General features: G+C 39.6%; 1 protein-coding gene across 2 annotated transcripts in view; it reads left to right on the top strand.

Moving 5' to 3' along the window:
- The window catches only part of KLHL29 (kelch like family member 29), a 399407-nt gene that overhangs the window by 320164 nt on the left and 54862 nt on the right, over positions 1 to 24381 (top strand). For both annotated transcript variants that reach the window (XM_034061213.1, XM_031046691.2), the window contains 2 exons: positions 4108 to 4246; positions 19405 to 19604. In XM_034061213.1, coding sequence (XP_033917104.1) covers positions 4108 to 4246; positions 19405 to 19604 — 339 coding nt within the window. The remainder of the gene's footprint in view (positions 1 to 4107; positions 4247 to 19404; positions 19605 to 24381) is intronic.

Genomic DNA, 24381 nt, shown 5'->3' with positions numbered 1-24381 from the left:
CCCTGTTCCTGACCTGAGGAAAATCACTTATGCCTTCTGGCCCATATTGTCTCTGGGACTTTCAATATAATTATGCTTAAATGCCCCCAAGCAATGATACAAGGGCCGATAATGGCAAGATAGAAAGTGCTTTTTTTCACGAGCTCCATTGAGATGTTCAGTTTCAGATTTCAGGTCAAGTGCCCTTTAGCTTCAACCACTATGTGGCTCATGTAATGGTGGAAGAACACTGGAGTGTCCATTGTGTAGGTCTTTAAGAGGAAAACATTCAACCAGTCTTTGACTGAGAATGATTCATCATTGATTGTGATGAAGAAGACAGAGAGGACTGGCTTGGTTTCTGTGATCCCGGCAAGTGTGTGCACCTGGGGCAGAAAAGAAAATCCCTTGCCCTCTGGATGCAAGATCATTTGCTGTGATTCACTGAGGAAAGGGAGCATAAGTGCCCACCCTACTGAAACCTTGCTCCTTAACTGTCCTTGCACTTCATTTTTATCTGCATCGCTTAGAAAAAAAAAATAAATCTTTTTAATAAATAAATAAATAGAAACTCTCTGTAAGAACAAAGAAACAAGAGGAATAAATAACCAGTAGGAAATTCCCAGCACATCCCTTTCTGAAGGTTTTCGGAAGTTCCATTTGTTGAAAGAAGCGCTGAAAATTAGGAGGAGCCCAGAAGAGGAACTAGCAGGAGACAGCTGAGATCATTTTTCACTGCCAGGACTGCACTGTGTTGTCTCTCCTTTTACAACTCATCGGCAGGCATTATTACCTGGTGAAAAAATTTGTTTTGCAACTCATCCTGAGTCCTCATAAATCATTAATGCCTGGCTAAGCACAGCATGAGCATCACAAATACTCTGAGAATGAGGGCCCCTTCTGATATAACCTTGTGTCCAATACTAATGCCTGCTAGTTATTTAGTAATACAAAGGAACCTCAGTGAGGAAGATCGATGAGTCAGTGAAGTCTCCTGGCTTCCTTCTCCTTTCCACCTGCCTTGACTGTTTCTAGTTCAGAAAGTGAGCTACAAACAGTACAGGGCTGTTCATAGTCATCTGTCTGAGGAGAGCACAAGTCAGGGGGACAAGGAGGGACTTAGAGCCTCTGAATGTCTATAGAAAAAGAAGAGCTTCAGTTTCTGATCAGGGCTTTTTCTAATTTCTGGGGTTTTATGAGCAAAATTGCACCACTGCTCCCGAGCTATGTTTCCTGGTTTTACATTCCTTGATGCATCCAGTATAAAGCACACTGAAGTGTGTAAAGATCATGGATAGAAACTGAGCCCAGGAACCCCAGGAATGGATGTCATTAAAGGGTGCTCAGTAAAGTTCAAGGAATCAGCTGATTACCTGGGGAAGTCATCTGGGGACTTTCGTGCTCAAACCAGCTCTCACAATACTGGAGATAGCACAGAGAGTGCAACATCTATAGGTGGAGCAGCTGAACTTTGTGTCTTGTTATTCCTCAGTCTTGGCCACAGTCATGAGTTCAAGGATGGTCTCTAGTGTCCCACTTACCCTGAGCTCACCTCCAGAAACCCACAGCCCATTCAGAGTGCAGATAAACTCTGTTTCTTCTCTTCCTCTCCTCTCCTCGGGCAGAGCATCCATGTAGTTGTTGCTTAACAGCTGTGCTCTTTAAACACTACAATAATTGATCATGAGCTTCAAAAGGAAGAAATTGAATGAAGTGAGATGGAGATTGACACTTTGTGTAAGTGTAACCTTAAACTTTTATGACTGAGTCTGGTTGGAACCCTTGTCCTGAAAGGCTTTTGCAAGGAAGGTTGTAAAGTCACAGATAGTAAAGAAACAGATTTTGAACAGGAATTTAGGAAAAGTGCAAAAGGAGATGGAGGAGAGTAGTTGGGAAAATTTGAAAAGGGGAATGACAGAAAACGAAAGTGAAATTAAATAGGCAATGAGAGAGTTTCAGAAAGTGTAGAGGGAAAAGTAACAGTGTTTAAGACAAAATGATAGAAGTTGGTTATGAAGAAAATGTAGTTGCTGTAAGTGAAAGTAGGAAAACGGACCAAGATAGAAAAAAAAAAGTCATTTGTATGTGATGAAGGACACAAAAATACTTCCTCCACAATCTCCTCCAGAAATATGCAACTAAGGCAGCACCTGGTGCTGTTCCTGTGAAACCAGAGACCTTAGTGTGTTTTACTCTAAATCATGTAGAACATCCCTTTGTCCAAAGCATCCTTGGTCTTTAACCGAGGCGTGAAGCATTCGCGGTCAGATCGTACTTTAGGCATCACACATCCAGCAAAACCCTGAAACTTCCCTGCAAAAAAGGGAACATCCAGAGACCATTATAATTTTTGCTCAAAATGTATCACTGTACTTCAGTTGAGATGAATTTGTTAAAAATAGTCCCTGCTATGGCACCCACAGGACAGAGTGGTTTATTTTCCCCTATTATAGATCTGACACAAGCCTGCTGTTATTTCTGTGCCCTCTCTAATGATCTGCTTGCTCTCTGGAGAGCATTGACCCATTTCAGCTCAGAATAATTAGCCTTTCAGACACTACTGTGTTTCCATTAAATAGACATAAATGTGCAAGGTGACATTTATTTATTTACTAAAGCCTGAAAAATGTGCACTACAGATGTTGGGGCTTGGGAGAACTTCAGTTTCTTTTCATTCAACAGTTGTATATTTGCATGCTTTCATGTTGTTTATCTGCTTAGTGCTTGAGCTCTTGCTGAGTTTCACTGAGGAAACAGGAGAGCACAAAGATTATTTGGGTCTTTTCACTGTAAGGCCCTTTGGCAATTCTTTGGCAGCCCAGTGCCCAAACCTGACAGTGGCTTTAAATGTGTCTTTAGTTACACAGTCTTCAGGTCCCTTTTAACTGTGTGTGAGGAGGTGATTCCACATAAAGAATTGCTGTTGATTTACAGAACTGTCTGAAAAGGAATGTGTTCAGGGCGTTACACTGAGAAAACGAGAACCTTGACCTATTGCAAACATAAAACCAAAATTCTTTAGTATTTAAAATCAGCTCTTTTATCATCTTGATCACTGGCTTCTGATCTACCAGACTGTTGCCCAGGTGAAGAGTATATTATTCATCTTGATAGCCGCTTTGGTGTGCAAAGTTGGAAGGAATTCTTACATCCACACATGAAGTCATAGCATGCTATTATTTCATTCTGTTAGTACCAATAGGCTTTATAAAAGGAGGCATCATGCAAGGTAGGTGCTTTATTGCAGGATGGAAACACTTTCATAGGTTATTTTAATCATTATGATTCTTTCATGATGTGTGAAAGTTGATTGTTGCTGTAAATGAAGCCATTGAAGACTAAAAAATAAAAATGCTGTGATGGTGAAAATCCTTGGAGTGCAAAAAATGGTAATTGCTATAAAAGGCAGTAATTTATTCTCTGTGTGAGATTATTTTTTATCATAAGGATGCTTTTAAGCTAATTCTGAAACATATACAATTGTAGTCCGTATAGCTGAGGTATATTGCACAATGCATTGATATTTTGGCCAATTTTTTATGGATGGTAATTTATATATTATTTAGAAGCACTATTTTATTCTATTAACTGAGAGGCTTAACACATTTTTACTCTGTTAGAGGATAAGCTATATTTGCAGGTCTTGTGGTTTTATTATTTTGACCCATATCCAGTTCATATTGCATCATAGTACCATATTTTTGCTAATATTTTTCTGGTATGTTCAAAACTTATTTGCATTTCGATAGAAATTCATTAGCTCTTGATTTTTATTATGACAAATTATTTTGACTTTTATGTGATAATGCGTTCTCTGTGTTTCTGATTTGCTGATGCTGAAATATTTTCTTTTTGTTTTTAACCCTTCCAAATTTAGGATTGTTTTTGGTTTTTTTCTGTGTATGTATTTCAGTTGTTTAGACCTACTGGTTCCTGCTTTTTTCTTTTTCTTTTTTTCAATATGTTATGTTCATATCTTCTGTCTGTGTTGAGCCAATCTTACCAACAAAAATATCAGTTGTTTCCTGTTTCTCTACTTCTTTACAAAAAAAAAATTGAAAAGTAAAAAGTAAAAATAAAAAACTCTTAATGGGAACCCTGGCACTGTCTGTCTTCTCTGTTCTGCAGAAATGTTGAAGGAGTTGAACCAGCAACGCAGAGCGAAAGAGTTTACAGACCTGAAAATTATTGTTGAAGGCAAAGAGTTTGAAGTCCACCAAAATGTTCTAGCTTCCTGCAGCTTGTATTTCAAGGACCTGATTAAAAGGTTTGCCTTCCTTCCAGCTGTGATCTGCTCTGTTCTTTTGTAGGGCGCATTTGTGTCGCTTTTTTTTCCTCCCCTCTCTTGCAGGTTTATGAAGATTGAATCTCCTGTCACAGAGCCAGTAGCCATTCTTTCCACCTTCTCTGAATGTATTTCCAAACTGAGACTCAGACCCATTTGTTATACATCTGACTTGTACAGTGTGATTATTTCTAATAAGTAGAGGCCAGTTTTGGCCGAAGAAAGCATTCCACCACTGAGAGATAAAAGATTTAAACTCAACCGCTAATGGCGATTCAGACCACAACTAAGAGCTATTGCTGTCAATGTTTTCAAGATACTCTGTCACATGCGACAAAAGTCTGTCCTTCGGGCTACAATAAGCCATCAGCATTCTGGTGAACGATGCTGAGACGTCATGCTAATAAGGCATTTTGAGTATCATAATCCCTTCACCCTGAAATCTTTGTTACATGCTTTTGTGTGGCTTTTATGGGCAAAGGGATAGATATTTTTATTATTTGTGGGCATTTGAAAGACGAAAAGACAACTGATGAATTTCTTTAGAAAAGATTGGAAATAAGACTGTTTTCTGGTCAAAATATAGCTCAGTCTGCATGTTAAACTAAGGGGAGCTTTTTCCTACAAACACTCTAGTTTAGGGTAGGTACAGTATGTACATTTTCTAAACATCATGCCTCTGCCTTTGCATTTTCCCCCTCTGTTTCTAGCTGGTTGATTCTAAACAGTGCATGATAATCTTTTTTTTCCATTACATTGATTTTTCAATTTGTATGCTTCATATACTTGCATAGGAATAAATTGGTACTCTTGTATTATTAGTAAGTTAGAGTAGCAAGTAGGGAGGAAAAAAAACATGAGGATAACTTTCATTTTTCTCTCAATCATCAGCAAATTAATGCAGCTGCTGATTTTGCCTTGCAGTATTTTCCTGAGCAGACTGAACCTGGACTGTGCTAAAAAATGGGATTAAAGAACATTTTGCTTGCTTCAAATCCTGTATTTAAATTCTGCCAACTAACACAATAGTGACTGTATTTTATTTCAGGATGGCATATTGGCTGGTATCTCCTTTCAGTGTATTATGTCCTTTTGCACAAAGCTGGTTTTATAATTATGGATATATATTACATTTCTATGATATAACTGTGCTCACTGCCTTATCAATTATTCATAAAAAATATGTTGGCCTAGGAAGCATGTCTTTTCCCCTCTGTAAATCTAATGATTGCTAGCTGTAGCTATGCCAGATCTCTCCTGTCCTTTCTCTTCTGTCAGCTCATTATCATTTAATTGTTAAGGCTACAGTATATTCTTTTCAGGGTGATAAGGAGCAGAGTCTATAGGGAAGGAAAAATCTTAGAATCAACTTACAGAAATCCAATAACTTACTGGCCAAAGACTGTCATTTGGATTTTCCTGTGAAGACATCTGCTTGTGTGCAGAAGTCACCACACAGCATCTATTTCTAGAAGCACACTGAGGAACCTTTCTGCTTTATTATTTAGTTATCAAATGGAGTTATACTTTAGATTGAACACTGCTCTGATAGGAACTCATTTACAACAAACAAAAAAGCCCAAACCTTTAAAAATGCTTTGAAAAAATGTTATGAGAGGAAAAAAAACAATGCAAGATTTAGCCCATCTGCCAACCTCACTACTTTTTGCCTTCTTTCACATCATCAGCACCAATAAATAATCCAGAGATCGATTTGTGTCCACAGTCAGGTCTCTCTATCCCAGTTGTCTTCCCTGTATAACCTCAGTTGCACACATGTAACCTTGATGAAAGCTAATGGAGTTGCACAGGTGTGTCCATGGCAAAAATACCTTTATTACTGATGATGATGCTTGAATAAGGAAAAATTCAGCTTGATGTCTAGTTGAGTTTGCAAAACTGGTGAGAAAAATAAATATTCACCTGTAAACTGAGCAAGTGTATCTCTGTGAGACAATAAACTCAGGGCTATGGGGTGGAATTCCTAAAGATTCTCTGCTTTAGAAGATACTTGCAGTGTAAAGCCTGGTCCTTTTAGAAACCCCATGAAGTCAATGAAAGGACTCAAGTTGCAAGAGACACTCAATATTTTGAAGTATCATGCCCTTAATAATACAGAATCTTTATAGTTCACAGAGTCATTAAGTTTATAAATACATCTAGAATTCCCTCCTGATATTTGTTAGCATCTCATTTGACATAGTACTTAAAGCTTTATGGGATTAATATTGCACTTTTTGTTATTATAGAAATCAAAACAAGAAATGGCAGCTTTTCTTAAAAAATAAGAGATCTCTTTATATTAAACATAATATAAATGCCATGTTAATCGTTCCATGCTAAATTCCTGTGCCATTCGAGTGAAGGCACCAATGGGTCACCAGAAATGTCAAAGAGAAGGTGATCTATTCATGAGTGTGCTATGTGCATCCATATAAACATGTAGAAAAAAAAATATCTTTCACAGTATTTACTTTTGCTGTTCTTTGCCACAGGCTAGCTATTGTTAACCTCATGTTCTGCCATTGATTCCACTGTGTATTCAAGTTGGTATCTGATGGTAGAGTAGCAAGTACTGTCTCAAAAAAAATAAAAGGGACATTTTCAAAAACAAATAAGATCAATTGCCTCCTCCTTAAAAAAGAAGAAAAAACAGAAAAACAGACAAAAAGCATAATAGAACTAAAGGTGTTACCCATCTTGAGAAAGTCTATTTGATGAGAATTAGTCATAGCAGGGAAGAAAATACGTTATTTTTTATTGCACTGTAATGAAAAGATGATAACCAGGTTTGATTGGCCAAAACAATTATGAAGTTATTTATGAAATAAATTTGGTAACAAGAATGCACTTTGAAAAACCTTTGTTTTTCATAAAATAGTAAATCCTGCAGTATGCTGAACATTCCACTCCTCATCCAGGAAAGTTCTTGTTCCATGTGGTTTATCTTCTGAACAGACAAGCATGGCCCTTAGAAGTTGGGTTAGTCCAGTCCTGAGCAGAAGTTCAGCACCACACCAAGCACTGTGCTTTTAGAAAGAGATTAGCCAGTCCCATCAGGAGCTGTGCATCACTCAAGCCTAAACCAGGATTCAATGCTCATCTCCTTCCCAACAGCAGCTGACCATAAAAAACAATCTTAGTCCTTTTCAGTGCAAGATCATCTGGAAAGGATTAGGTGTATTAGGAACAGCAGGTGTGAAATGTTCCTGACATCTGTTCCACTTCATTATGTCCACCAAGGCAGGGAAATGAGGTGGAGGGGAGGAATAGGATGTGAAGATGGGAGCATGCCCAAGGCTGGTCCTTCAGTAGAATATATTGCAGTAACCTCAGGGCTAGGGGGCTATTGCTACACAGCCTAAGGAATGATTTATGCAACATTAAACATTTGGGGAATGCTAGGTTGCCTTAAGTTCCCTTCATAAAATCCTCTTTAAAATATATTCTTTTTTAGGTGAATATTTGAGCCTACTTTATGGCAGGTGTGAGGTTGAGTAGTTGGCTTTACTGCTTGCTCCTTCAGGCACAGCATATAGAGGAGTTGATACACTTTATCTGCACTTAGGGAAATCATGCTGTTAGTCAGCTTCTTCAAACTGTGACCCATACAAGACTGCTGCAGTGTAGGACTTCAGGAGAAAATGGATGATAAATAGTAGCTGAAATAGGGTTTGTCCCCTAAATGCTATCTTTTATTCTGAGCACACCAACTACAGTTACTTCCAGTCTGCCTGACTTTGGCCTCTAATTTGCACCTGTATTTTAGGTACTTAAGAAATCAGTCTTCCCAATGCAAGGGCTTAATTTATGGTACAGGCAATGAAGAGAATCGCCTGGAAGGCTTCCAGAAGGAGCATTTTCTCCTAGTTCAGGTACCTATGTGCAGGCAGGCAGGAGATACCTCTGGAGCAATGAAGGGTGCTTGTCTCTTGCTGTTAGTCAACCAACATTTAGACTCAAGGATGGCATCTAAGGCAGGTTTAGTCTAACCTCACCTCCTAGTCTACTACTATAGTCTGCAGACAGAAAGGCAGACCTTTCCAGGAGACAAGTCCTCTCACCATTTTAATGGGTGCCTAAGATACGAGGTGAAGGATGAGGCCATCCCTGTTTATAATTACAGAGAGATTAGGTGATTTGCTTAGGCTATAAACTTAAGATGGGTGTAACTTTGCTTCCTTCAGGGCTCCAGCCTAAGCCGGTTACCTAGGCTTCCTGTGTGGTCATGAGGGAAGATGGGAATGACCGTAGGGCAGTTCATCCCACCTTATGATAAATAGCCTAAACTGCCTTCTCAAAGTACTCATTTTTCATTGCCCAGAGAGAAAGGCCAGTCACCCAGCCTGAATCACTGTTGGCTAAAAGTACATGAATGATTCCTTCCAGAAACTGATGTTTGCCTGAATGTCACATACATGTACATATATATGTACACAGAAAGAAAGAAACTGATAAGGATAAAAAAAAAAAAATAAAGACATCTTCAAAACACCCTTGTCACAGAGCACACATTTTCTTATTTAAACCATTATTGGTTTGAGGAAGAGGAGAAATGAGCTCTGTGTCTTTGTCCAGAAGAAATGGTGGAATGTGTGTTCTGGAAGGAAGGAAAGAAGGAACAGAAAATTCCATGAAGAGGCATCATTTTTTCCAGCTGCATTTGAGATAGACAAGGACAGTCACTGGATAAATGGAATGTCTGAAATTTCCGTAACTAAGAGAGTTTCACCGGAACATTTTAATTTGCTACTTTTTCTTCTTAACCCAACCCGAAGTGCTGGAATCTCTACCAAATATGACATTAATCATAGGAAGCACTTGACATGAAAGTGTTTTCTTGGACAAAATGCTGGCTTTTATAAGCAGACTTTAATTTTATTTCTCAGTGGTCAGTTACTAAAGATATACAGATCTGTCCTACAAGTTTTATCTTGTTGAGATGTGATTTTAGTGATCCTTTATCATCTTGAAGTCATCCTGGCTGCCTGATTCCACTAGCACATCATTGTAAGTCACAAACACAATGAGATTTTGTCACAAAAAGCAAGCATTTTTGACACTGTGTAATCTGGCAACACTGTGTTCCTCCTTCTTTTCCTAAGGAGCACAGCCAGTGACTTTACAGCCAAATTGCTTTTCCATGAAATCTTGCCTCTTTTTGCAAGTGTTCAGATTTATTTATTAATTTGATTTTATTTTTCTAAAGCAGGGTTTTATATACTCTCTGCGGGCTTAAAGGCAGGGCAGGAGAAGTAAACCATTCAGGGTGAAAGGACCAAATTCCTCTTGCTTTACACCTACACTGAAGACAGAGATGTCTTTCTGCATTTTACACTATTGTGTGGAAAAGCAGCATTTGGATGCAAGACAGAGAAACCTGCCGCTATCCATCTGAAACAGTCTGACAAAACTGCACAAGCATTTAGGTGTCTGGAAAACAGACTGTCTGGTTTGTGTTTACGTTGTAAAAAGCCCAAAATGAGAAATAGCAGATGAAAGAAAAATCTACTCTTGGTGACCCCTTCTTTTCCTTCCTTAATAAAAGAACCTTGCTTTTAACTCAGAGAGAGGAGCAGGCAGCATTTCTACATCTGCATGCTTCAGGTCCATTGTAGAATGTGGAAATAGATCATAACATTTCTTTGAAAACAGAGAAATAGGGGGTTAAAAATACAGTGTTTGTTTCAGGTGCCAGGTTTCTGTTAAACCATTTAAAGGAGTCTGTGAGAATAGGAGGTTGCATTGGAGTGTAAAATACTCCTCACCCTTTTCTGCCAGGGTGCAGGTGTAAATTACTCTGTGGATGACACTTTTCTTTTAAATGAGGGACTTAATTGCTGTGTGTTGGGCGCAAAATCCTGGCAGAAGAAGCAGGTTTCTGCCTTGGGTGGCCCCTTTCTGTGAGCGCGCTTCGCTTGCTCTGCCTGCCCAAGCAGCCGCACGCTTGTCGTAGCTGCCTGCTGGGTTTCAAATGTTGCAGCTGCCAGGCCCTGGAAAACATGTTTTCATCAAGCAAAAATGCATTGTCTTTTACATAAATGAACTGCAGCTTACAAATATTCAGAGGTGTTGCTGGGCTGCCAAGCTAAGGAGCTGCCACAAAACCTGTAGCTGGCGTAGCCCAGCTATTTCCAGGCTGGCGAGCATAGCCGTGGATTAGAAGGGCAAGTGGCTGGGGCTGGATGCTCCTCGTAAAGGAGGAAGAGGTCAACATGCCCTGCTCTGAAGAGAAAACATGTCAAGGAGGACAGAAAAGCTCCTTTTCAGGCCTTGAGGTGCAGTGCAGAAATTAAACTTCTGCCTCGTAATGGCTGCAGCTTGCAGAGGCACCGAGCAGAATCACCCTCTAACTCCTCTCCTTCATTGGCAGCATCTCTGTTTACTGTAGTTTGGGCTTTTTGCTCACATAATTTCTTGATACAGCTACAAATCCTGCAAATCTTATCGAGGAATGACAGACTAATCACCTTTCTTGCTCTGGCTAGACCTATCTGCAAGCCATGCAGCTGTCATACAACCACTCATAAGACGCTGGTATGTGTGACCTACCTATATTTACTTAATATCTCACAACCCTGTCTAGGCTTGACTGTGCTGAAATTTAGGGGTGAAAAGGAACACTTATCTAACAAGGTACTGTTCAAGCTAAATGGATCAAAGACAATGAAAAAAACTTCCACAGCATAGAAACTGCAGCTGTGTTCTTGAAAGCTATCATTTTTGGTCTGCTACCAAAAGCCAGTCTTGCCCTAAAACAAGGGTAATCAAATCTCCGACTCCAGCATGCTTGCAGGTAGCTCCAGGGATCAGCAGTTCACTTCCTTTCATTTAAATCATCAAGAATTAGCCACTGCTGGATTGGAATAATGAGCTTGAATTAATAGGGCCAGGTTATGATCATATCAGATCACAATCCCCCTTTTTTTGCTTGCATAGCGCAGAGCTTCCGTGACTGAAATACTCCGAGTAGTTCTGCGAGGTGGTGTGTGCAGAAATTGATGGGGTGAGAAGAGGTCCATGCCCTTTCCTGCATATACTGTGGCCATAGGTGATGCAATATATTACCTTTCATTGATGTCCAGAGCACAGGCTGGCTCTGCATATACTCCGAGGAGCACTAGAAACACCCTGTAGCTGAATGAGAAAGAACCTGTGCCTGACAGAATTAATTCTAATTACTGAAATGCTGATTGGGATCTTTGGGCACTACCATAATCATGGTAGTAGTAATAAATAATAATTGTGGTTATCATTACTTTATTATTGTTTTCCCTCTAGACATTGCAGTGATGAGAAAGAGCCTTGGATAGACTTACCTAGATAATTACTTGTATAAATTTCACCACATACCTAAGAAACAGATTTAATAGCTGCATAATGCCAACTCTCTGCTAAACTGTTTTTTGATGATGTAATAAATATCATTAAAACAAATCAGACAGGAGTTGGTTAAGGGGGTGAGCCTTAAGTTTGCTGAGAATCAATTCTTTATTCTGTTATTTTACTTTTACTCTTCCTTCCCATATAAGCCACCAAAACCTGCTTGCATGTTTTATTTAGCTTTAACAAATAGTAGCTGTCACCACAGGATACTTTGCCACATAGTCGCTGAATTAGATGGCCAAAGATACTTGCAAACAAGTCAGATCCCATGCTGTTAATAAGTTGGCCCAGTTTTTTTCTACTTCTCCGCTAGCGCCCTGTGAGAATGAGTTTATTCTCAATCCCTAGCAAAAGTCTAGGTCATGAAATGCTGTTCCTCCAAGGGCACTCGCTATTCACTTCTTCATTCACTTGCTAGTCATTTAAGCCAGCATCTTCAAACTCGTCATCTTCTTTCTTAAATCTCAGCAGGGAGGCAGATTTGTGCCTCCGACTGTGATCTCCGACACTATAGCGTTACAGGCTGCCGCTTATCCCGCGCCTTTAGAAATAGTCTTGACTGAGCAATTAGATTGTGTTCTGTCAGTGAATAGCATTAAGGATAAATAGGAGACCTGGCTCTTTTTTTGATTTTATTCTGGCCATGTTGTCCATGAACAAAAGCATTTGCTGTTAATCCTATTGCTCGTCTTGGTTTGTAATGATCATTTCTGTGATGGTGAATTAGCAGGAGCTGCTAGTGCATGCCTGAGCTCACAGCCATTAATTTTCCTGATTTTCTTCTGATAGAGCAGGTGCAAACTGGCAGCGTTCGACCCTAATAAGTTACACTAGTCTTGCCAAATTCTGTTTGCCTGGAACAAGAATCATTATTTGTATCAATGTCCTGGTAAAAAGTGAGCAAATGGATTTGTTGGTCCAAATTTTCATGACAAATTTGCAAGCCTGTGTTTAAACAATGTAATTTATTTAATCTTGTGATTTTGCTAGTTCTTTATCGTAATCGCACAATAGTACCATTATAGTATATGTTTTCTTCTCTCATGAGACAAATGGATAGTGGCTGAGGCTCAAAGATAATATTTGTCTACAAGATAGTATAATGAAGGCAGAGATTTGCAAGTTAATACATTTTGAGCTGATAAAATAATTCCAAAGGAGAAGCAATGCTAGGATGTAGTTTATTTTTTTAAATCCTATTTAATAGAACATTCAGTGCCTTATGACATACATATTGCAATGATGTTGCTCTATAAATGTCCCTTCCTGTCATCATTTGCATGACTGATTACCTTGCAGCTGCATAAACTTGAATAACTCAGTAAATAACCTGTTACCTCACTATGCACATGCATCTTGGTGCGTGTGTTGTGAAAATGTATGTTGGTATGTTTGGGCATCTATGTTTTTATGTCTCATGAGCATGTAATTATGATAAATCAAGCTCTTTGGTATGAAATACGACTTACTGCTCAGAGTGCTGTGTCTGTTCTGTTCACAGCTGAAGATTGGCTAAAATATAACAAAGTTTCTTTCTTGCTTCTTCCAAGATAAATAGATGTGGGGGGTTTGAAGCATTAATAACTCTGAAGATGATGAAAAACCAAATAGCGGACAGTTAAAATGCAGGAACATTGCATTCTGTTCTTTGCCTGGAGTTTCAATGTTTTAAGGATTATGTTCCACAGTAAACAAGATGTTCACTCTAAATTGTATAGACTCGAACAGGAGTTTCTAATGAGCACATAGCTAACAGACTCTTAAGCCTCATGAGAAGCTGCCTGTCCCAATCTGGAGTCCATCCCTTTGTAATCAAAATAATTTGACAGAAATAAAATGAAGTAGCTTCTCCTCATTTAAGTGCTTTATCTTACATAAAAATCTTGGATTTCTTGTTTTCTGGAGGCTGAAACACTGTCCAAGAAACATAGCAATTGAATCTGAGTATTTTTTGTTGTTCTATCTATCTATCTATCTTGGTGGCAAATATTTTGCTCTTGTGGAATGGGAACACAATTACTGTAGGACAAACATTCATGTTCCTAATTATGAAAACAAGCCAGCATGTTGAGCGGAGGGGGCAGATCCTGCAAGGGCATGAAGTGAAGAGGCCTGCAGCAGCTGGCTGGTGGGACAGGCCACTGCTTTGGTCCATGCAGGGTGGGACCAGCCCCAGAATACAAGCTTCAGATGCGTCAGTCCAGGTGGAGCTGGAGCTCCTGCCTGCATGCTGGCAGTTCCATAGCCTCCCCTCAGCTTAAACGTGCTTTAGTGGAGGATACTCAGATTCTGAAGTTGTATGAGATCTTGAGCAACAGATAGTCAAACACAGCAATTTTATTTATTTTTATTACACTACCAGATCAGTGTGTTTTCCTACTTCTTAAAAATAAATCCTGAGTGCAATCTGAACAATGTCGAGAATAAATTATGGAAGTAGGTCTTTGCCGTATCTGCTCTTGGGAGAAACGGGTAATGGTGGTAGAGTCTCTGTTCACAAGCAGAAGGGCTGGACCCCGGAGAGGCAGAGAGAAAAAGATACCAAGTCCCACATGTCCAGGGACAGATCACAAATGATAATTCTGAATGTATCTTTATTTTAAAAGATAATCATTTATTTCAGTGCCCTTTTGGAGCACAAAGCTTAAATATACGTCAGTCTGTGGCACAGTGAGTCATATGGCTTCGAATGTAAATAGGTGTCACAAACTGTCAGTCCTCCTGTTCCCAACCAGGCAGCCAGGGAGGAAGCTGAACCAACTGTTCCTAGGCAGTAATGTACATGTACATAAAGTGTTTCACATTTTTCATGTTTATTCCGTGCAGATGGCTCCATTTTGAACATCCAGAATTTGTTTTGACTTTGTGACTATAGCTTGTAAACAGAGAGTTGGCTGGCATCTGTACAGGGTATAGGTAGCTTTTCGTATTTGATCTAAAATTGAGTGAGGCTGTAGCCAAACCATTAGTCAGTCAAAATAATGTTGCAAGCCGGTTAAAGGCAGCATATCCAAACCGTAAGGGAAGCCTGAATTAGAGGCGGTAGCTCTGTCCATAAATTGACAAATTGATGTACTAGCAGTGTTTCACTTACACAGCTACTTTAGCCAGACTCTAAATGCGCCTTTGCAAATCAAGGCATCTCACCATTAAATGTTTTGAACTGAATCACACAGAAATTCTGTTACGTGGACGTGTTGATACGAATAATGCAGAGAAAATGCATGGATATACATATATTTATGACTCAAGATGCAGAAAACTCAGTTGTACTGCTATTAAGCATGAAGACACTGTGCTGATTCTTGTCAGTGTGTATTACATGCATGGAAATGATTTTCAAGGACAAATGAATACCAAAAATGTAAAGTTCTCTACTTTTTCTCTTGTCAGTTCCACTCGTAAGTCTTGCAGATGAGGTTTTAGGGATATTTTTCCTGCTATCAGTATTTAAATGTTTTATCTCTTTTTATATATGTGTTAACAGAAAAGGACACCAATTTTGATTTGTTATTGGAGAGTGTAGTCGAACCACCTTCTACTTTAAAAAGCTCCCTGTGCCTTTGTCTTCTCTAGTTTAACTGATTAAGTTGAAGGATAAGTAGCCAGAGTATATTCAGAAGGCCTTGGCTTTATTTTGTTAGACCTAATTATCCCAGACAATGCAAAATATTTTTCAGTAACACCCCCCCTTACCCATTCAGAGTATATCTGTGCTTCCTGCTTATCAGCAGGTTCAGTTCTGCTTGCACATTGCTCAGGTCTATCACCTTGCTGGAGAAATACATGATTTGTAAATCTGAAAGAATTCGCCAACAGCTGCCATAAAATTGAGCTGTTAAAGAGCTCTTGGAGGTTGTTTAAATGTAAACCTAAACAAACCTCTTTTCTGTTTAGCTCAAGATAAATCTTTTTAAAAGTCCTGTTCTAAATCACTTCCCAATTTTAATGAGTTTATATATCAGCCTTTGCCAGATTTTTACTGTAGCTATTCTCCAAGATTACAGCCATGATAAAGTAAGGACTAAAATTGTTTATTATATATTATTCTTCAGAAGCAAAACTTCTTCCCCCAGAAGCTGTTGGGAGAGCTATTGATTTTCTGCCACAATGTGAAATGTGTGACCTTTATAATATGAACAATGATTACAAGGCCAATAAAATGACATCATTCTGTTTAAACTTTAGAGTTCGCAGGGCAAATAGCAGAATGTGCCACATTTAATGATGTCCACAGACGATAAGTGCACATTGCCTGGCTTCAGGTGAGACTGAAACAAGAAGCAGGCAAGCTCTCCATCCCCCAAATACTCCGTGTTTGTGTCAGGAGTGGGAAGCAGAAGGGTATGCACCAGGTAGAGATGTCTTTTCCCAGCAATTAAGGCAAGAAATGAGTGCTTTTCTGATAGCAGGCTTTTCTAAATGTTTCCATCTACCAATGCCGCTGACAAAACTCCTCCTGATGTGATGCAGGATGAGCTATTTGGGGCACAGCTGTATACATTTGTACAGATTTTCCTCAATCTATTGCATATGCATTAACAGGACTAAATTTTATTCTTACAATACAGCTTTAGCCACTTCAGTGCTGAGAAAAGGCTCCATCCCACATAAATAGATGAAGTATAACTGCACAGAGCATACTGATATTCTAATGTGTGTGAAAACAAGGAACAAAGAAAGCTTTAGTTGGGCTTGGAGGGGGTGCCACAGCCTGATTTACAGTTTCCAGAAATCTATGGAATTTCCCACTATGTCAGTCCACTTCCTCCCATTATTTTCTTCTCTTCTTTCAAACACTCATTTTTGATCTATTAGGACCTGCTTCAGCCAATTCCCTGTCCATTCTGCAGTGCATACCAAGCCAGGTCCCCGGCATGGAAACCAGGGTAGCTGTGATTTCCCTGTGCAAGCTGAACCAAGCCTGCACTCAATATTTGATTCAGCTAAATGTGGAGCCAAAGGGCTCACTGCTCAGACAGCACAGGTAAAACAGCACAACACATGCAAGGCATCACGGAGGAAGGAATAGGGATAATTTTCATTCCCATTTCTGGCTCATTGTGTAATATCAATAATCTCCGTAGCTTTGTGTTATACTTGCTGTAAGTGGCTCTAGTGATTGATTAAACACCTTAGCTTTTCTTTGGTGTTTAATCAATTGCAGCAGCAGTTTATTGCTTAGTGTATTACAAAGTAAGAGAGATTATTACTTAATTATTCTGAAAAATAGCAGCTTGCAGTTGTTGCTAACATGGGTATGTGTCTACACTGACATTTGTGTCACATCATCCTTTCCTTTGTGCCTCCTGGTCAGTGCACTGGCTGAAAGCATACGATTCCAAATGGATCACACGCAGCCATTCCCACAGCCATTGCCAGCACAGCACAATTAGTGCCATTAAATAAAATAATAATTGCTTATGGTGGGGCTTCCCACAGTACAAAGAGCCTGATTCTGTCACTTGCTGGGTACCCCAAATCTCACTTAAATATTAGGCAATGTCCTTATTAACCAGCCCGTGTGAATATGAAATCACTGTCAGGTACAAACTGCTTCTGGAAGCAATTCAGTAAGAATTACACTGGTACCAGGAGGCATTTTGATAGCCCAGGGTGCAGCACCGGATGCATGCACAACTGGATATAAATCAGATATGGGGAATGTTATTGGTATGTGAGTGTACAAAAGGAAAAAAATAACATTTTGTGACATCCTCTTGAGGATCTGGGAAATAGCAACTCTTCTGTTTTGACACCTGAGGTTTTCTGCCTTGAGTGCGAAATTGAATCCATATGCAAGAGTTCAGAAAGAATATTGTGGTGTGATAAAGCATAAGGATTCAGGGTAATGTACACATCTGTGCACATAGGGGTACCACAGGTATCATAATCAGTATGCTTGCTCATCTGCTTGTGGAGTAAGATTTATGCCCCACCCAGTATTCCCATGCAGAAGGATAGTCCAATATGTAGAATAAATAAAAGTGGTTTAGTTCCTTGGTCTTTCTCTGTGATCATAGGCACGTGATTTTGTCTTCTTGTGCCTCAGTTTCCTCAGTAACTACCTTAGAGAAGCATATGAAATTGAGGACTACTAGCTGCTCCTCCCTTGTGGTAATGGACACTACCTAAATACTCTTAGTAGAAAAATTAAGCCTTTTAAAGCTTTGATCTTGCAAAGGTTCATATTAATTAAAGCTGTGCCCTTGACTTAAACAAGGCTAGCCAATGGAAGACCAGTGACAAAGCATGCATGGCAAATTTTAAGCATTCCCCAAAATGCTTTTAGGGATTATTTGGGGATGGAAGGGGAGGGGGTGTCGTGCGGGAAGAAAACTGAACCTTGTATGGGGTTTTTTTTTCTCCATTATGGTAGCAGAGGTTTGACCATCACCTTTCTAGGCAGCTTTGTGAATCCAAGAGTTCGCTAGTGCTCTTGCTCGTGCTTAAAGCTGGCATTGCCTGTGCATAGTGATGCTTTGGCCAGTCACGCAGAATCGTATGCCCGTTTTGTGTCAATCGTGCTATGGCTTTTGTAAGTACTCTAGCAGAATTGGAGCGAGCAGACGTTGACTGTCTAGTGACTAGGAGAAGTTCATGTTTCTTTGAGAAGGTGCTGGATGGTCCTAACCATTAAAAGAGTTTATTTTCTTACTCCAACAGATTTCCCCTCCCCTCCTTGATGTTACCAAATTTATCATCACTTTTGTCTTTCAGGTGTAACCTGCCTTTAGTGTTGCAGACACATCAGCCAACCATGCATTAAGAACTGGGCCCTTACTTTAATTCAGTATAATTTTCTTTTTGTCCAATAATTTCACAAGCACTAATGCACACTTCAAATGCAGGAGATACTTTGATCCCCAAATTGTTCAGCACTTCATGCGGGAAAAACCATAGGCCACAGTCATGAAACTCCTAGAGGATGGCTGCTGGCTTCCTGTGGCAGAGCTGGTTGTTGTTTTCCCCCCTCTCCCTTCTTTGCTCTAACCATTTTGTCTGTCTAGCTTGTCTTGTATTCAGTTTTCAAAGCAATTGCTATGAAGGGCTTTCTTTTTTTAGTGCCTAAAAGGGAACAATAGATTTTTTAAATAAGCATATATATATTTTCTATAACTGTATGTATATGTATATCACATCAATCATAGCTATACTTTAATAGAACATGCTGAGAAGTTCAATCTAAACAGAAATTAATTTTTTTTATTGTTATTTTTTATGAAAAGGTCTTTTAATGTATCCTTAAATGCACATGACATTTAAATTATTCTAGTGCTGGATTCCTGAAAAATAGATGACCTTTTCTCTTGAAATTGGAGAGTGGTTTTTCCTTAACAGTTATATTATGCACAGAAGATGAGATGTTAACCAAGATGTTAAAATGTATTGTTTCCCTTTGAAAGCTAACCCCGTTCCTCATTTTCATTAATGTTGGCTCATTCATTTTTTCTTTTTCTTTCTTTACTTTTATTTCTTCTCCTTTCCTTTTCTTTTGCAACTGTTCTTGCATGAAAATGCAGAGTAGCAATAAACAGATTTTTCGTAAGGCTTGCTTTAAGACTCTTCTCTTTCAGATCCAGTTAAAGTTTTAAGTTCAGTTATTTTAAAATTCATATTCTTCACTTCCCTAAACAAAAATAATGGAGAAATGTAATGAGGTGCAAAGCGATTTTCTAGCCCTCACTAATCAATAAATGCCAACAAAATGGGAATGGTGTAATGTCCGTAATTTAATTGTCTGCTGTTACCAGGTCACCACGAGACAGTAGCAGAAGCGGGGAGAAGCTGGAATTGGCCATGTCCAACCTCACTGCGGACGTCCTGGAATTACTCCTGGAGTTTGTTTATACAGGTTCTTTGATCATAGATTCAGCCAATGCAAAAACCCTACTGGAAGCTGCCAGCAAGTTCCAGTTTCATACTTTCTGTAAAGTCTGCGTTTCATTTCTAGGTAAGAACCACTCCATCTAGGGAGGTTTTAAGATCTCGTTTTGAGGTTTGTAAACCTTTTAATAACTTTAAAAAGATAGTTAGAAACACCAAGATTTAAATACAATGAAAGAAAATTTAAAATTACTTTTTTGGTTTGAGACTGGAATTTAAAATGCTGACACAGTGGCCAGTGGAAAATGATCTAGAGAAGTATAGCTTCCTGTTTGAGTGGCGCCTGCTTCATATCTTGGAGAGACCATTTTGTTGAATCTTGTTTCATACTTGATATCATGATGACATTTTGTTTCCCAAAGGTTAATCTCTGCACAGAAACCAGGCTGTGACACACAGGTTGCTTATACCCATGACAGCAAATGTTGGGTGCTACACCAGGCCAGTATGGTCAAGCACTGAAAGTGTTCAAGGTGGGCTCCCACAGAGCCAGAATCTGCAATTTTCCATGAGAAACTCCTTCATATGTCCCATGTTCTTGTAAACCAGATCTGGTTAAACTACTCCCAGCTGAATGTTCACAGGGCTTGTTATTTCATACAGAGTTATGGTCTGATATATATGTATCATTAGAAAGGTGGGTGTGAAAACCATTGCTGCACCCAGCTCTGGTAACTGATGTGCCTTGCTGTCATGGGAAGCATTTGCCCCAGTGAGGGTGTACAGACCAGCATCATTATTAGCACCTCTGTCCATCGTCTCATGGCCACAAGAAGCCCATTCTTATCCATAGCACCATGTCATCCTGCTCCTTTCTCTTGACATGCATTTTCCAGCATGGGCTATTTCCAAGGTTTCCAGCTCAGTTCGCTAATCTTTACTGGTCTGAGCTGCAACTCATTTAAAAAAAAAATCAAATGAGTCCCATTTTCACGTGGACAAGATGAAGGTTAATGGGCACAAGTTACTTCTGGAGAGATTCCAATTGTGTGCAAGAGGAAAATGGTTCACAATGAGAACAACCAGACATTGGGAATAATCTCCTCAGGGAAGCAATGGACTCCCCAACATTGGAAAATTTTAAGATTCATTGGGACAGGGTGCTGGGACATCTAGTCTAGGTCATGCTTTGCCAAGAAAGGTTGGACCACATGATCCTTAAGGTCCCTTCCAACGTGGGATTTTATGATTGAGTTTACAACTGTTAATTTTCACTGTTGAGCTAGCCTGTTGACTAAGGTGGTACAATGAAAGTGTCAGTAAAGAATCTGTAGTATCTTATTCACCTCTTCTTTCAAGTTTATCATGTGTCACTTGTTTAAAAGTCTGTTCTCAAATGGATGGGTCATGGTGAAATGAAATGTATGCTTTGCAACCCCATCGTGTTGGCTGTGCAACTTGAATGGAGGTTCTGGCTCTGGCATTGCTTTACCCCATCTTCCCTTCACCACCTTTTAAAAGCAGTTAGATCTTACCGCCTTTCCAGGCATGAAAGATGTGTTTGAGTTACATCATCTTTAAACATTCAGCCACAAAACATTTTTATTTCACTAAATCAATGTGAGATTTCTCTTTTTCAATAGTTAATATTTCAATTCAGTGAACCATGTTATGGTATGAAATAGTAGAGTTGGTTATAAGTTCAGTGATATATGGAGAGTCACTGGAATTTTGTATTCTCATTTGGAGAATTCATGGAGTGTAATTGCTTATTTTTATTTATAGCTGTGTCTGATTTGCTCTACAAAGATAGTAGAGCATTTGCCATTTAAAAAGTTTAGGGAAAGGCATTTTGTCTTCTCTGTGGCTGTGTTTTTAATTTTCATCCAGCCACCTCTGCTCACCAGAAAGCAAAAGTCTGGTAAAAGCAGGAGTTTTTCCAGGGTTTCTGGAGGATTCACCAGTATAAACCTTTATTCTTTCAAGTGGCCATGTGTAAATAGAGAAGTGAAGGAAAGACCAAAGAGGCTCAAAGAACTAAAAGCCCCAAATTAATAGATCTATTCAATATAGAACACCACCATCACAGAGGAAATTCCAGTCATCATTTTTAGCCATGATATGCCAGCAGGATCCTAACTGATTGATATCCAAGCAGCTCTTGTGTATCTGTCCTGGGCCTCTCAGCAGTGTTTGGCAAAGGCAACCCCAAATCTACTTTCAAATGCTGCAAAATATGCCCGAAACATTATTTCATTTTAATGGGAGATTTCGTAATCAGCTTCACTGTGCTAATTTTAGCCATGTTCTCTTCCCCACATTCTGTCTCCTCTGCTTTTGTCTAGACCATGAAATATGGCAACAGTTGTATGCCTACTGATGCAGCGATGCTGACAAGTTCATGCAGGCGCCATATGATAACTGGGCAAATGTTTGCAAACTGGTCATGACACCATAGGTATTTCCTCCATCCATGTGGCTGAATACTTGAGAGTTTTTTCCTTTTCCTTTTTTTTCTCATAATTGTTTTATGCTATCATCATGTCATGGCTTAAGTCGGATTTCAGGTGATTTCTCACAGTTTGGGTCTGTGACATAGGGAACCCCATCACAGGAGTGAACAAATTCTGGGCTTGTATTTCAGCCTGCTGCTGATGACATAAAAGCAGTCTTGCTTAAATCTAAAGAAGTTAGCGGAACCTGTTAGATTTATGAACAGAACAGGAATTTTCTTGGTCTCCTGGGCAAAGGGTTAGGGTTAGGGTTTGCAAAGAGTATGAGAGGGAGCTATGAGAAAAACTGAATGATGGACCAGTGATAAGACCTGCGTGAGACCCTTCCCCAAGGGAAGAAGATGATTTAGGGTCCTTATAAATTTGAGAGAAAGTAGAATTTTTAGCTTATGCAAGGTGGAGAATTTTGAGTCAGCTGGAGAACCAGGCTGCCCAGCACTGAAGAAACTGAGTTATCAACCATATCTGAAGATAGAAGAAATCTGTCTCACAGGGGAAGTGAATTTTTTTGGATGAAGAATGTATCAAGAAGTCTTCCACCTATCTCCCATCCTCACATGCTTTTGACACTAGTAGGAATACTTGAGGAATAAGATCCCCAACAGAACGTGCACAGAATATCATGAAGAAGTGGATGGTTTATGTTAATTTCAGTTATCATCTAGAAAGCATCTCTAAGTGGAAATACAATACTGAATGCACAGAGAAGGGATTACGTCCATCACTGAGCTTTCATCATACTGTTACCACAATCTCGCTGAGTAATCCTTCCTACATACCATTTATCTCTGACTTCACCTCAAGTTGTCCCATTCCCAGAAATGCAGTCCTAGCAGTCTGACTGGCTGATTATCTCATGATGACTGCACAGGATCCTACTCCAAAATCATGTCTAACACAAGTGGAGAATACCAGCTGCTGATCTGCAATATTGTGACATAGAAACAAATATGCTATCTGGCACTGACTCAAACCAGTGAGAGCCTGCTAGATTACATCTGATATCCTTAAAGTCCACTTGTAAATCGGTTATGAACTGTCCTTGAGCATCAGGAATAGCTTAGTAGTCAGCGGTCACGTTCTGAATAGACTCAAGGTGAAACACCACAAAAATGTGTTGTTAGAAGTCCAGTGCCACTGTGGCAAAACCATCAATTATTGTAAACATGTCAGTGTCTGGGGGAAAATGGCTCCGGAGCGGATGGAGCAGAACTGATCCTTAGCTGCCTTTGTCATGTCAACATTCAGAAGTACCCCTGAAATGCAGTCACTTGGGATGGGCTGTATTATAGACCAGAGGTCTATAGCAGTGGAAGTAGTCATGGAGGTTTTCTTTACAGTTAATGAAGAGTAACAGGCATTGTAATGCATGGCTCTGCTCATCCTGAAGTCATTTCCCAAAATATTATCAGATTAATCCAAAACATTACCAGATCGCTTCTTAGAATTGTTTGCTTATGAGTGTAGAGGGATACTAATGTGATTGCCCAGTTGCACCATAGACAGCTGGGGTCAAAAGACATCAATCTCATCCCCACATTTTGAGTCAGAGGCAAAAAATGGAGGGCGTGGGTTTTTTGTTCACAAGATAGAGATTTTCCATACCACTTATAGCTGTTGCCCCAACCTCTGCCTTGCTCACCTGCAATGAACCCCTCTAGTTCACATGCCAGCCCTCATCCTAAGAAGACACCACTGTGCCCACCTTCCTGTGGTGCTCATCACATCACAAGGAACATAGTAGAAAGAAGTGTGTCACCAGGCTCCTGAGTGTACTCTAGTCTGTATCTCCATGGGACCCCACTCTAAATGGCCTTACAATTGTTGCTGAATCAGACAGGGATAAGGTCATTTGGGTCTGCCAGCAAGCAGTTTCTTGGGGAAGAGGAAGGAGTAACACTCAAAAGGACAACGTGGAGCTGCTTGGACACCAGTATACAAGCTGCATCAGTCACTCAGCATTGTTAGAAGGTAGAAAAACCTGTCCAGATCAGAAGAAACCAGACTTCTCTGACCTGTACTGCAGGCTCAGCTGGGAGTGCTACGGGAATCTCTCTTGATAGAGTCAAACCTGGTCCCTTGGAGGCAGACTCGTTCTTGCAAGTCTTTTCCATCATGTACTAGTAAATGCAGCTTCATGAATCAAACTTGATTATTACCTTAATTATAAGGTGGAGCAATGTCAGATTGATCTTTGACTTGGGAGTTTGCAAAGTGACAAGAGTTTCAGGTTCTATTAGATGATTCTTTTTACCCCCAACCATGTGTATACATGAAGTTGTGCCTACAGACAGAACCAAGGAACCTGGAAGAGGTTTTTCTTTCTTTTTTTTTTTTTTTTTCTTTCCTGGAAAAAAAAAGAAGAAATTTTGGGAGCTTTGTGTTTTATAG

The sequence above is a fragment of the Melopsittacus undulatus genome, chromosome 3 (assembly GCF_012275295.1).
Source record: "Melopsittacus undulatus isolate bMelUnd1 chromosome 3, bMelUnd1.mat.Z, whole genome shotgun sequence".
NCBI lineage: Eukaryota > Metazoa > Chordata > Aves > Psittaciformes > Psittaculidae > Melopsittacus > Melopsittacus undulatus.
The sequence above is the reverse complement of the archived record's forward strand: the minus strand, read 5'-3'. Positions and strand labels throughout refer to the sequence as shown.